A 15,615-nucleotide genomic window follows, 5' to 3' on the forward strand; every position below is an offset into this window, starting at 1 on the left:
AAAGCCACATGTTCCACCACCCATGTGTGTGTTATGGGACAACCGCTAACTTTTGTTCCTAAATCATTGCATCGGAGCAGTTCACGGGAGTTGAATATTTAAATAACACGAACCGTTATTTTATACAAAAGAGCATCTTTGTTTTTTTTGGATAAAAAACCAACATGGCAATGCTAAATTCCAAGAACATATCCCGTCTATGCAGTAAGTGAACTCATATGTTACAGACTTTTAAGGCATTACCAGTAAGAGCGTCTGATTCTTACGATTCACAAAGGTCAGTGGAAAAGTCTTAAGCCTAAAAAAATAATGAAACAAAGACATTCCTACAAAACAAACGACTGCAAAGAACCACGTTAGCACGGCTAGCATAAAATACCACAAAAAAGCAAGCATTTGAAGCTAACGGTTTTTTTTTGCTCGCTTAAAGCATTCTTTAAGTCCTTATAGAATACACGCATCTGATATTGAACCCTTGACTCTGTGATGTTAATGGAGAGCTTTTGACATCTGTAAGCAAACATTGAGTTGACATGTCGGTTGACACTAACGCGAGTTTACGAATGCTCGTCTGGACGCAAGTCTTGGTGGTGTGATTGCACAAGCGTGTGCGTCTCGCTTGTAGAGTTGTGATTAAGTACGTGTGTGGAGCGAACATAGTCTTGTACACGGCTGCCAGTATCATTACACTTACATTGTTAAATTCACTTGTCTGAAGCTGTGTATTACTTTAGAGAAGACACGTAACAATGCAACGGTTCATCAAGTGTAATGTTTTTGTTTTTAAGACGCTCAGGATGCATTCATCAATTTGATTTTTAACAATCAAATAGGTTCGGTAAAGGAGCAGCCCTGCAAATTCCTCGTTCATGCCATGATTGGCAAAAATGAACTATAGACAGCCCCCTGTGGGGGGCATTTAACCTACTCTGCCATCCTGGACACGTGTCTTGGGAGAGGTGGTAGTACCCACACTTCACCCCACCACGTGCTGCAACATGCCCATCAACCAACTGTGGTGAACCCATTTATAATGCTGGGCGCACAGATGTTAGGAGAATTTAAGAAACGTCACCATTGTTTCAACTGCCACGCCAAGGGGTTGAATTAAACCGGCGGACTTCTGGATTGCAAGTCCAGTGTGCCAACCATTACAACCATGGAATCAAAGATGTTTTAGCTATGCGATGTGTATGGTAGTGATGTGCTCATGTTGCATTACTTTCGAGCTCATAGAGCCAAAAAAACTAGACAAATGAGACGGAAAAAAAATACTAAAAATAATCATTGCATGATCCAAATCATGATCGTGAATCGTAAACGTTCTTTAGTTTTTTGGAAAGGTGAATTGTTACATCACTAGCTGCTGCTGCTGCTGCTAGGAGACATGCACAGTGTAGCAGCTTTCTCCAGGTGATCAACGCTCGCTGCTGAAGTTCTGCTGCTGTCTTGGAAATCAAGGACCGGCATGAAGGGCCCAAACAGGAGATAAGATTTATAGATGTCCAGAAAATGGTTGCACGAAATAAAACCAGGTAGAGTTGGCACTTACTTTTTTTGGCCGAAAGAAAAAAAAAATTCTTAAAACCGCTGCAGAATGTTGCAGCCATGTGCAGCAGATAAGTGTTTGGCACTCGCATGAGAACGGGGGAAGGAGGAGTTGGTGCCCACGTGTGCATCCCTCATCTGGGTGCTTGTACATCGCGGCTCCTATGCTTAGCGCTTATGCAGGTGATGGTGTTATAACCCATGCTCTCTTGTTTACGGGACGCTGCCGTGGTGTAGCGGTTGGCACACTGACATCGCGAGGTCGTCGGTTTTGACGTTCCAGCGTGACGTTGTCTTAAATCCCCCCCCCCACCCCGCTTCTGGCCACCGAGGCAGTATAAATGAGTACACCGCAGTTCGTCATTCGGCAGGTCACGTGCGATGTGGTAATGTGTGGCTACTCTCACTGCTTCCAAGAGGTCCGGCCGGTGTTGAAGAGGAGGCCAAAATACCCACAAGAGGGGCCTCTACCGCTCCCCCTCGCGGAAGCCCTTTGCCATCCTTTACCTTTTTTTTCTCATTCACACGGTGAATTCGCTGCCGTACATTCCATTGGCCATAAAATAATTAAAATGGTTATAAAAAAAAAATGCTTCTCCAGGGATAGCCGAGTGTTAGATTCAGCATTCAGGCGCATTCGATGAACTCGCGCGCACGACGAGAATTACTGCACTTTCACGGCGGTTAACATGAATAATTTTGACATTTAAAACGTATGCAAAGTGTAACTTTTTCTTTTTCACCTCTAGAAAGCTCTGATTTTATGAGAGGCCGCGTGTGTCTTATACGTCACATTCTTCACGTGAAAAAAAAGAGACCACACCAACACACACAACACACACGCACGCGCGTATCTCTCTGTCTCCCACATCACCAGTTAAAATCAGTAAGGCTTCTAAATAGCGACGGTAACCTTACGTGGGGGGGGGGGAGTGTGGGCCCACCCATGGTCTGGGGGATTTTGTGGGTGGGAACGGCAGGAGAAGTGCGCTCTGCAGTCAGGCACGTGCATTAGCTCGGTATCAACTGTCCCATCTGCTTGGAATTGGGAGCAATACGCTAGTGGGGCAATGCCTTTTTCAGCGGGTGTTATCCGCGCTCACCGCTTGGCCGCAGGAACAGGCTTGAGATCGCTGGATGGATTACGCTTTTATGATGTCCAGACAACCATGTGGTGCCGTGGGGATTGCATTGAGTTTTTTTTAATACGCATTCTTGGTTAACAATGTCCCAGTGCAAGGAGCACAAGTTTAAAGAAAAAAACGAGACAGAAAGAAAAATAGCTAGAGACTTGTGCCCAAATCACAGTACGTGGTAAATTTTTATACGCGTGTGTTTTTTTGTAATTTAAAACGTAAATGATATTAAACCACGTTTTGTCATGGAACTCAAAATTACAGGAGGTCCCTAATGGAAAGGCTAATTTTAGAAATAAATGCATTCTAAATGCTTACCAGCTGCACTTCTTAGTGAATGTCATGTCACCTCCCATAGTCTTGACATTGTATTAATTTATAGTGTAATGTTGACTGTAAAGATGCTGCATTGCTTGTAGTTTATTGCGACTGGATGACTGCATGACGTCATAAAAAATACCTGATGAGTTGGAATTGATAGCACTTGCAATTAATAAAATAATTGGTCATCATTTTACAAATCAATTCATTATTACGTATTTATTTTATGCGAACCCTCATTGAGAGGCGTGGTGAAATGCTTGGCATGCGGAGAGCTTTATCCTGCAGTTGATTGATGAAGGCACGACAATTATATTATTTAGATAATCAACAATAATTTGGATGATAGATCGCCCGGTGGCACAGTTAAACACAATGGGGCAAGCGTCTCTCTACAGCAGCATAAATGGGTGCACCGCGGCTAGGTGATCGATAGGTCATGTGTGGTGGGGTAAACTGTGGGTACCCCTACTTGCCCCAAGACCAGCGAGGAAGAGTAGGCCTTCCGCCAGCAGAGGCGCGAGCAGCAATTACGGGGGAGGGGGGGGCTGCTCCGTTGCCGACCTTAACCAAGAATGCGCCGTTTGGTTGTGTGTGCCGCAGTCGCAAGCCAACTGGACAGGGAGCGCATCCCAATGTACAACCTCACCATCCTGGCATCGGACAATGGGAAGCCCGTGGCCCGTAGTGCCACGGCAAGCCTCGTCGTCTACGTCAACGACGTCAACGACCACGCGCCGCGCTTCGCCCTGAGCGCGTACGTGGCCGCGCTGAGTGAGGGAGCGCCCGCCGGGAGCTACGTCAAGGACGTGACGGCAACGGACGCCGACTCCGGCCTCAACGCCAAGCTCCGCTACTCGATCGTCTCGGGCAACGACCTGGGATGGTTTTCGGTGGACGAGAGCACGGGCCTGGTGACCACGGATGGCAAGGTGGACCGAGAGGTGGCGTCCGCCGTCGTGCTCAACATCAGCGCTCAAGACCAAGGAGCGCAGCCCAAGACCGCGTACACCTCCCTAACTGTCACCCTGCTGGATGTCAATGACGAACCGCCATTGTTTACGCAGACAAAATACGCGGCCACGGCGGTTGAGAATTCGTTGCCGGGACTGTTTGTCGTCTCCGTGTCGGCGGCCGACGGTGACTTGGGAGAGAACGGCACCGTGCGGTATAACTTCGACCCGGACATGCCAGCCCAGTACCGGGAGATGTTCCGCCTGGATAGCGTCACGGGCAAGGTGACGACACTCAAGTCGCTCGACCGGGAGGAGCTGGAGGAGTACCCCCTGGTCGTCCAGGCGCAGGACCGCGGCTCGCCACCGCTCGTCTCCACCACGAAGGTCACCGTGGTGGTCGGCGACCTCAACGACAACCACCCGGTGTTCTACCCGGTGCAGTACTTCGCCAGCATTCTTGAAAACGAGCCTGGCGGCACGGCCGTGACGACGGTGACGGCGACGGACCCTGACCGCGGCGCCAACGGCACGGTGCGCTACCAGCTCACCGCCGGCGACGCGGCGCGCTTCCAGGTGAACGCCGTCACCGGGGCAGTGAGCACCCGGGTAAGCCTGGACCGGGAGGAGCGCGCCGTCTACCAGCTGCAGGTGACGGCGCTCGACGGGGGTCACCTGCGGGCACGGAGCCCGGCCATCGTCACGATAACCGTGGCGGACGCGCAGGACACGCCGCCAACGTTCGCGCGGGACGACTACAGCTTCGTCGTGTTCGAGAACGTGGCGCCGGGCACCCTGGTGGGAAGCGTGTCGGCATCGACGCTCGACCTGAACGCCAACGTCACATACCTGATCGTGTCGGGGGACCAGCGAGGCTCGTTTTCCATCGAGCGGTCCGGCGGGCGCATCTTCACGGCCAACGCCATAGACCGGGAGGAGCAGGCCTCCTATCAGCTGCGCGTCGTCGCCAACAGCGGAGGGGTGGCCGGAGAGGCCTCCGTCTCCGTCCTGGTGAAGGACCTCAATGACAACCCACCACGCTTCCAGCAGGCGGTCGAGTACATCAATGTGGTGGAGAACTGGGAGGTGGGCCACTCCGTGTACCGGGCATCGGCGTCGGACCCGGACGAGGGCGTCAACGGTCAGGTCTCCTACTCCCTGAAGAGGAATCCCCACGACGTTTTCCACATTGACGGCGAGAGCGGGCATGTCACGCTGAGCGCCGCGGTCGATGCCTCGGCCGACTCCTACCAGGTGGAAATTCTGGCCCAAGACATGGGGATGCCACGGCAACACTCGAGCGTCGTCCTCACGGTGCAGGTACACGACGTCAACAACCACGCGCCCGTGTTCGACCGGGCCTCCTACGAGGTCTCCATCGCCGAGGACGAGCCCGTCAATTCGAGGTTCTTTTCGGTGCGCGCGACGGACAAGGACTCTGGGAAAAACGGCGAGGTGAAATACGAAATCGGCGAGGGGAACGGCGGGGAGAAATTCGGGATATTTCCCGACGGGCAGCTCTACGTCAGATACGAGCTCGACCGCGAGACGAGAGAAGAGTATTCCCTCACAGTCTTAGCCATGGACGCGGGGGTGGAGCCACTGAGCTCCTCGGTCACCGTGAACGTCACGGTGCTTGACGTGAATGACAACAAGCCCCTTTTTAACAGCAGCAGCTATGTTTTCCATTTCAGCGAAGAGCAGGAGGTTGGCTCCTTGGTAGGAGCTGTGCAAGCCACGGATGCAGATGCTGGCAGCAACGGCGGCGTAACGTACTCCTTCGAGAAGCCGCAGGTGAACTTCGAGCTGGACAGCGAGACTGGCAGAATAGCAAGCCTCCGAGTGTTTGACCGAGAGGCGCTCATAAGGCAAGGCGGTGCTGCCTCCTTCAGCTTCAGCATGGTGGCCACAGACGGTGGCCGCCCAAAGCCGCTGCAAGACCGCGCCACCGTTCAGGTGTTCGTCCAGGACGTCAACGACAACCCGCCGCAGTTCGCCAAAAGCGTCTATCAGGCCTCGGTGTCAGAGTCGGCGTCCAATCTCACGCAGCTGCTCCGAGTGACGGCTTCTGACGTTGACGAAGGTGTCAACGGGGCTCTGCGCTACGCCATCAACGAGGGCAACGAGGGCGGGAAATTCACGGTTGACGCCTCGACGGGTCAGATCACCCTCCTGGGGTCACTGGACCGGGAAGAGACTGCCTCCTACACCCTGGTGGTGAGCGCCACCGATTCTGGGACATCTCCCCTCGCCGCCAGCTGCACCGTCGCCGTTCAAGTTCTGGACGAGAACGACAACCCTCCACGTTTCACGGAATCGCTCCTGTCGGTGGACGCGTTGGAGAGCACGCGGGTGGGCGAGCTTCTCATCACCTTGACGGCCAGTGACGAGGACACGGGGCCCAGCGGCGACGTGCGGTACGCCATCGTGGCCGGCAACACGCACGCCACGTTCGCCATCGACCGCAGCACGGGCAGCGTGTTTCTGGCGCGCCGGCTGGACTTTGAAACGCAGAGGCTCTATCGGCTGAACGTGAGCGCCGAGGACGGCGGGAGACCACCGCGCTCCTCCGCCACGATCCTGGTCGTGCACGTCCGGGACTTCAACGACAACCCTCCCGCCTTCCTGCCGGGGGATGTCTTCGCTTCCATCATGGAAAACATCCCGATTGGTAAGTGGGTTTTCGCCTGTGTTTTCATTAAATTAATGTATAAATGGCGCAAAAACTGCATTTTCTCTCTGAAATTAGAAAGGCGTATTTTTTTCTTATTCCGCAAATAGGCTGTTGATAGAAACAAACTTTTTTTACGTTGAACTTCGAAATTATTTTGCACCGTACGTAGCCATCCGTGCTAATCGGAGGCGAGCTGTTAAGAATTGTTGGGCTGCCTCTTCTCTCAAATAATCTCATTTCCATGTTGCTGCCCACAGGTACACGGGTCATCACCGTAACGGCCAGGGACCCGGACGCAGACGTGAACGGCGAGCTCCACTACTCTATCGCACGTCAGTTCCCTCCGGGCGCTCATTTCACCATCGACCCGGAAAGTGGCGAAATCTGCACGGCGGCCGAGATCGACCGAGAGGTGACGGGAGGCCTCTTTGAAGTCACGGTCAAGGCCACGGACAAGGCCATCCCCGTCCACACCCGGCGATCCGCGCTCAAGAACGTCACCGTGCTCGTGACGGACGAGAACGACAACGCCCCGCGCTTCGTCACGCCAACAGCCATATTGGTGGACGGCTTGAGGGCGGCTGCAGGGTCCGTGGTGGGAACGCTGCAGGCCTCCGACCCGGACGAGGCTGAAAATGCCGCCGTGCGCTACGCGGTGACGGGTGGCGACGCCGCCATGTTCGCGGTGGACCCGATCAAGGGCGAGCTGAGGCTGACGGCCTCCCTCACCCCGTCGCGCCTCGTGTACTCGCTCGACGTGGCGGCCTCCGATCGCGGCGCCGTTAGCAAGTCGACGGCCGGCAAATTTGTCATCATCGTGGGAGGCGGCGACGGCAGCGACGGCGGCGGCGCGAGGAACTCCAACGACGCGCCGGGCTTCTCGCAGCCCAAGTACCGGGCGGTGGTGCGCGAGGGCGAGCCGGCAGGCACGGAGGTCGTCAAGGTGGAGGTGAAGACGCCCACCGTCAGGGGAGACAAGCAGAGCGTGGAGTACTTCGTGGTGTCGGCGCGAGCGGACGACGGTAGCCCCGCGGCGAGCTTGTTCCGGCTGGACCGTCGCACGGGCGTCATAGAGACGTCAACGGAGCTGGATCGGGAGAGCGGGCACGGCGCCTTCACGCTGGAGGTGGTTGCCGTCGAGGCCAAGGCTGCGTCTCCTAGAACGCAGCGAGCAGAGGTGGGTTCGGTGGGATCGTTGTGTCGTCTGAAAGGTATCTCGCGGTGGCTTTCTTAAAGTTTTGTCGGAGAAAAAAATATATATATTAAAAGCAGGGTTTCCACCCTTGAGGTACAATAACCAGAATACATAATGGGAAAAATAATATCTCACAATAGCGGAGGAGGGGAGAACTCCACGGAAATGCATTGTGTTGAGTTGTGCGTTGTTACGCATGTGACAAAAACGGGGACTTTTAATTCTCCGGATTTCCCAGGATAGCCATCTCAAAATGAGGATATCCTGGGAAAAGCAGGACACGTTGGTCATCCTGGGGCTGGAAAGGTGGTACAGTGTTTAGTGCTCTCTGCTATGAACCCAGTGAGTTAGATTTACAGCTATGGCTAACATCATTGGCAGGTGATATTTGAACCAGACCTGACCTCCTCCACCCCCTTCACCAACCTACACTAACCAGCATGGTAAAGTACGGTGTGAACAAGACAGAACACCATCACCGGCATCATGTGGGGATGCCTTTATCCCACAGTGGATGGAGAACGGTTGGAGTTGTACATTAAATGAGTTTATGCACGGGAATGTCAAAATTGTGCGGGACTAATTTGACCCTCAGTACCTGCATTCTTACTTGTAAATATTATTATAAATAATACATTCTCACCAGAACACCATCATGTAATGAGCTTGAAGTATGAATACATTTTTATACTGCAGTGTTAATGTGAATGTATTTATTAATTTTATTCTGCCATTTAATACACTATCATTTCATTTATCACCAACTGAGAGAAATATATTTTTATAATACTCTTTCTTGTTTTAATTTCTCATTATGTGTAACTTATTTAAATAATTTATATTTTCTTTATTGACCAATTATTTTCATAGTATGTGGTCATCACTTATTTGTTCAGACTTAGTGCTCCTTCCAAGCCATCGGATTTTTTTTCGTTTGACTTCTTTACAATTGAATTATTCTTCATAGTAATTTATCACATCTTTGCAAATCCATTGCTGGATGAAGGCCTTCCCACCCCACCGTGTCAGTCATGGCAGTTTATTTGAGCATACTTCACCATGCTGGTCGGTGAGAGTCGGTGAAGGCTGGGTCAGACGTCATCTGCCGCTGACGATAGTCACAGCCAGGAATCAAACTCAGGCGGCGGGATTCAGTGCTCAAAGTGCTCCAACCACCACACCCACCGGTCTACCCCGAGTTATTTTTTTTTTACAAATATGTATTTGACATTCATTTTGATAAATTCATCTCTAAATGAAAGGGAACTTTGTATATATATTTTTTATGGATTAGGAAACCCGCCCTGGCATGCTTGCGAGGCATGAATTTTTCATTCTTTCGCGCATCAAACTTAAAAAAAAAGCAACTTAAAAAATTGCCGCTACCGTGAGCTCTATTTATTGTTGCAGTAACGTAATGGCTTTAGTTTGCTTTACAAATTTTCATCGAAATTGAAGGGAAAATCACTTCCAATGAAAATACAGAGAAATGTTTTAAGGACTTATTCGCATTAGCAGGTATAGGATTTTGCTTTTGGAATTTCCTTTTTTGTGCTTTGTGTGCTACGCTAAGCACCATTTTAGGCCGGAAAGCGGCTCTCATCCCAAATTGGCCGCAGGTCAAGAAAACTTTTTTCTCCTTTCACATTTAAACAAATTCAGCAGGAAATTCTGGAAACTGCACAGCACTTGCAGAGGCGGCGTGTCCCAGGCAGCGTCACTTGTGAACGCAGTAGCCCACATTAAGCAGCGGTCTTAGGGCACAGCTGTGTATTGTGTGAGAGCGACAATAACCGCACACGGAGAGTTGCACAAGACAAAGATCCCCCGTATAACCTTGACAGACTGGTGGGGGCAAGTGCTGTTAAGCGAGCACTTATGAAGGACGGCGCAGCACACGAAAGGACGTGGGTGTCCAGAATCATGCCGGGCCACCTTTGTCTCCCCAGTGGGCGACATTTACACATCACACCGGCTACTCATTTGAGGCTGAGTTCACCTAAGGGAGGCCCAGAACCGATTCAGATAATTCACTGGTGTTGGTGTCCGTGAGCGGGAATTGAACTTGTGTCACTGGGTCCGAAGCGGAGAGTGCCAACTTTTGCGTCACCGCTCCCCACAGAGTTGCGCACAAACACACAGAGTTGCACGCACACACACAGGCGCTCATGTTTGCCGCATTTCGGCTGGAGGGCTTGCCTACACCTACGGTCATTACACGGCACTGAGCCCTTGCTGACAAGCTGCTTAATCATCGAAGGTCTGCATTGCTGTAAGGGGTACAGCATTAAGGTGGCCTGTTGCACACGTAACGTGGTGCACTTACAGCTTAAGCTGTGTTGCAGTCATGTTTGTTCATGTACAGCGCTCTTGTGAATCTGTTGCCGGATGAATACCTCCCCATGCCATGTGGGACATTGGGGTTGATGTTAACGCACTGAAGTGTGCGGTTCAGTGCGGGTTAGCAAAGACGGCGAGCTTGGAAATGTGATAAAAGCAGTACAGTGAAACAATGGGTTTTGCTCAAATATCTCTGTTGCCCACAGCTCCACAATCTATATGTATGCATGTATGTTGAACTTCTTTTGCACCGTACATAGCCAACCGTGCCAATCGGAGGCACTGGGGATGGACAACAAACTAAACACAAAAAAAACAGTTCTATAAGAAATGAGTTTTCAATGTAGGTTTGAAAGTGCATTGCTCCAGAGGCTTCCTATAACACCCACCATGACGCATATTGGTCACCCGTTCAAGTACTATCCAGGATCACTCTCAATTCGCTTCCAATATGAGATCAGGTGCTTTACGGTTAATTTGTTCATCGGCGTTATTCCATGGATGGTCCTGCGTTTGCAAATTTTGGGAAAATCTCTTCTTACGACGTGTTTCGGTTATGGTAGGAAACCGAAACACTGGGGAAAATTTTCGATTTAAAGCTTTCGTGACTGCAGGGATTCATCTATCTTGCTTTTTTCGGTAAAGTCACGTAGAAGGGAAATAAAAATAAAATAATAAATATTATAATAATACATTTCTATTTTATTATGTTGTATTTTTATTATTTTATTATTTCCCTTCTACGTGACTTTACTGGGGAAAAACTCACGCGAATATAACGCTCAATGGGTCCTCACGTGTAACGGCTCACGAGCCCCACTTGCCACGCTGCCATGTCCTGGTCACATCACGGCCTCGGCAGGTTTGGGGATTTCACGAATATACCCGTGCACGATTACATACGGTATTGGGATCTTAGTCAACTTCCTTCAGCGACTATGGCCCATGTGCAGGGAGGACAACGAGCTTCAGCGCGCTCTCCACTGACGTATCGATTTACGGCATTTGGCGGCACGTGAGGCAGTTCTTCACATTAATGGGATAAACGTCGAGCAAACACAATGATGTATTGATTATAATAATCCGTGGCAGTGGATCAAGGCAGACTGCTTGAAGTATACGTACGTTACGTGGCAAGGCTGCAGGCTGCATTTGACAAGTACAATAAGGCCCTTGGAGCAAGAAATGTTCGTGTTGTTGAAAGCAGTACTTTCACGAAAAGTTTCCGCATCACTGGGTTCATCAAAGTGACGGAACTTTTATTTATAAAAACCGTTGCCGGGCTTGTGCACGATATCGCACGCTCTCAACCGTGTGATGTAAATGGGCTCAGAAAACAAAATGGAATTTTTCTCGAACAGAAGGCTCTCCATTGTGCACAGGAGTTATCTGCCATCATTAGTGAGTCCATCCGCCCAGAGATTTTTGCCACGCAGCCAGGGAACCATCATTCCACGCTCATCATTTGTTTTTTTTGCAAATGGAGTGTGTAACTGAGGTTCAATTGAGCTCTGTAATGAGGGAGTACGCATGCACGTTCCTGGACAGTCTTCTCACTAAAACGTCGTACTTCTGCAATGATCGTCAGCATGTGAATGGCGATGATGCCACTCATGAATGCGTGGTGATTGCCAAAGTATGGATCCCTGCAGTCACGACAAGTTCAAATCTAGGTTGTTTGTAAAAGGTTTCGTATATTGTTCAAAAGCTACAATTAGACAGCCATTTTAGTTATATTCATTACACTACACACACGAACATGCATTCTTGGATGCTTGGGAATGAGGAGCTTCGTGTACCCTCATCATATCAAGTTTTGAGAGAGGCAACACCGCAAACATCTCTGGTGCGATAGTTTTAAATGCTTGTGTTGTGTGCTGTTCAAGAGCACGCAAGCGTTTCCGTGAAAAAAGCCGTTTTAAGTAATTCAGGAATACGTTGCCAACAGTTCAACCATGAACTGTTGTATAATTATAATCCTTTAAAAATGGACAAAACATTTATGAACAACCCTGAATATTCAGTATATTTTCTTTAAATTTCCATTTAAAGCTTTCGTGACTGCAGGGATTCATCTTCTTGGTTCTTTCGGTAAAGTCACGTAGAAGGGAAATAATAAAAATAAAACATAATAAAATAATTCTCACGACGTTTCGGCCACAACGCAAGCAGCCGTCCTCAGGTGAAGAACAGGTCTGTCGGAAAGACAGCGTCTGAATGAACACCACCAGGCTTGGCAGCGTTATTATGTTTTATTTTTATTATTTCCCTTCTACGTGACTTTACCGAAAGAACCAAGAAGATATATTTTCTTTGTCACACAAAACAGTTTAGCAACTGAAATTGTCTATCAATTGCACGAGTTACGTAACTTTGTAGCACAGCATTGCACTTTTATTTTTCAAGTGGCATGCCTTCGTTGTGAGCCCATGTGGTGAATTTTGAACCTGCTGTATCATTGGCTCGGGATTAGTTTGGCCAGCAATTCGTACACCAGGGGAAAGCAAAGCAATCATAGGCCACTAAAGCCTGCTTTCCTGGAACACAGTGTTTGGGGGAAGCTAACTGAGCTTCTCATTCTCTGCATGTTCATATCCTTTGCAAATCCCAGCATGCAACAGCGGGGCTTGTCCAATGGGCCAACATTTCCAGCACCGCGTTGGCAAAGATCGGCCCCCATTAAGTGAATCCAAGTGGTGACTCAGAGATATTGTTGAAACTCCAATGCTTTATTACCCCGTGCATGTCGGGGCTGCATGCGGGAAGAATTGACGGGGAGGGGATGGGATTAATGTTTTACGTGCGTGCGTTTCAATGTGTGCTTGTCATCGTAGACATTTCAAAAAGAGTACAAAACATGTGCATGCTTTGAGCTGGGAACGCGTGTTCTCCACTGCTACATTATAACAATATTGTTTTTTTTTTGTGGCTGAGAAGAAGAGTTTGTTTCTGTATTCAAGCGGCAAACGGAATGTTATGTTGTCTCGGCCAAGGGGCTCTCATTAGTGCTGTTCACCTGCTCGCGTTCCCAGGCAGGGTGTGCGACCACCCCCCTTGTTGTCAGAGGTAGCTTTTGTTTTAACACCGCTCTTTGTCCGTGAACATTATTGGCACGTCTGTCCACGCGCCTTAACTAATAATCAATTTCAGTTACGTGCGGAGGAGTAATGAGGCGCATTGACGGAACTTCACGATACTCTTATCGAGTGTTGCTGCAATTATTCATTTATTATACAAAACAAAGCAGTTAACATGTCTACATTCCCATTTGGTATGGAAGGTTTTTTGTTTGAAATACTGTATCTAGTGGCATTTACTTAAAATGGCTGCAAAATCTCAGCTCTCAAAATTGATAGTGAGACCCACACAAGCATCAGAGGGGAATTCTGCATTTTTCTTGGCAATGAGGAAAGCCTTTTTCCGCACGAAGCATTGTACTTTTATTTTGCATCACAACATGCGCGGGGCCCATTGTTTCGGTGCATCTTACGGCTGTTTTGCTTGGCTGCTGTTCCTGTGCACCGATGGGTTTCGTGCGTCTTCTGCGCGCGGAAGAATGTGGCAGGGGCCCCCTGTCCATGCTTACAGTACCTAATCGCTGCTGCCGAGACGAAGAAGAAAATATTCCACAAGACGTGCAAAAGTTCATGGGACTCGGGCGCTTGAAATTTTGGGCGTGAAGTTGACCCTTTACAAATAAACCTTTGGGGAATGTTCTTTCCTGCCCACCGGCTATTAAATCGGCCTACCATCTGCTAGCGTAATACTATACACTGTATAATGTATAATTTTCCACAATGCCGCTATCGCTATCTTTTTTCAGGATTGGAATTCATTCCATAAACAATAAAATAATTGGGAATGTTTGGTATGGTGATGGTTTAACAAAAAATAAGACATAAGTCTCCATCATAGAGCTAAATATATTTTAAGAACTCAGAAAAATATTTTGTTTACATACAGTGTGTTAATAGGATGTAACTTTATATTGCACCGAACATCTTTTGCACACTTGTGCCACATTATCGTGTGGTTAAGGAGTGTCCACGAGGAGCCGCTGAAACGAATTCCACACCGATTGTTTAGTTGTGTCCCGCAATCGTCCACTGTGTCTTGTAGAACCGTTATTGTTGACCTCTGACCGCTTGGTGTGGGTTGTGACCTCGGGAAATGCATTCAGGGGCAGTTGCACAAGGCGGTGGCAGCTGGCAGCACTCGTTAAAGGGGACAGTTGTTTTTACTGATTCGCAGGGCTACTCTTAGAGGGTTGTTCTAAAAGAGCTGTCCGCCGCTCGCCTGTAGAAAGCCCATCAACACACCCGCATCCCCAAAGGGTTCCATCATTAGTGGCCTTGTATAAACAAGTCTGTGGTGAAGAATTGTTTTTGATGAGTGACAGAAAGCTGCTCCTCTTTCCAAATTGTGTGTCGTCCCCCCCCCCCCGTATTCCTATCCTAGAACGAATGTTGCCCGAGCGCTGTACAACGATTAGTTCAGACCAGCACTTCTAATTTACATGAGATCTTGCAAATTTCACGAGTGCACGTGGTTCGCCTTTTTGAATGGGTAAACCGTATTTACCCTGTGGCCCACGGGATAAAGGGGAGGGTCTGCACTTGGGGGCGAATGCATCTTAAACGAAGCTGCACTCCCGCGGCAGCTTGAAAGTGTCGCGAATTTGAAGCAAAGTTGCCAGCAGAGCAGCGTGGCTACTGAGATAGCTCCTGAGTGACACCCACTCTTATTCATGGAAACACTCTTTTGAAAAAAAATAACAGCCCCCCCCCCACCACCACAGAAGTTGCCAGCCCACATCCTGTAGTCCCCTAGGGCTGTGCAACAAAGACCCAGGAGGGCACGTGGATACACCGCATCAGGTCCTCGTTTCAGGAGGCATGGGAGGGCGGCGTGTGGCGGGGAATTTGAGGATTTTGGAATAACCCATAATTGCTACTCACAGCTGCACCTTGCAGAAGCATTTACCTAATTAAGCACTGCAGAATGTTGACCACCTATTTAGATTAGGGTATCATGTGCTGTTCATCCCAGTTAGATTTGATTCATCATTATTAGCATCAGCCATGCTGGGGATGGTCTCCGGGAAACCTTTAGCTTCTCTCACAGTCTCTCAGGCCAAATTGAAATGAAAACGTAGTCCGTTTCCAAGTATGGAATGTCGACACTTAGATTGCATGAAGGAAATTTTAAAATATATTCACTTGCGAGTCAGGCATGGAGGGACACACCTTTAGCAAAGTTGTTCACAGCACCATTTGGATATAATTCTTGACATTTGTATTGTGGATAGTTTATTTTAATATCCAATATCGTATTGTGCAATGCATAAGTGCAAAATATCCAGCTGCTCAAATGTGAAACTCATTTTTTGTCACGAGTGTGACCAGCTGCAAAGACTGCCGGGATCTCGGCAGCGCTAGACTGAATGAC

General features: G+C 49.1%; 1 protein-coding gene across 1 annotated transcript in view; it reads left to right on the forward strand.

Annotated features, from left to right (window-relative positions):
• FAT4 (FAT atypical cadherin 4) overlaps positions 1-15,615 on the forward strand; it is a 131,475-nt gene that overhangs the window by 6,027 nt on the left and 109,833 nt on the right. Inside the window, exons 4-5 of the mRNA XM_078863227.1 lie at positions 3,609-6,629; positions 6,890-7,809. Coding sequence (XP_078719353.1) covers positions 3,609-6,629; positions 6,890-7,809 — 3,941 coding nt within the window. The remainder of the gene's footprint in view (positions 1-3,608; positions 6,630-6,889; positions 7,810-15,615) is intronic.

Source organism: Lampetra fluviatilis, chromosome 15 (assembly GCF_964198595.1).
Source record: "Lampetra fluviatilis chromosome 15, kcLamFluv1.1, whole genome shotgun sequence".
NCBI classification, from domain to species: domain Eukaryota; kingdom Metazoa; phylum Chordata; class Hyperoartia; order Petromyzontiformes; family Petromyzontidae; genus Lampetra; species Lampetra fluviatilis.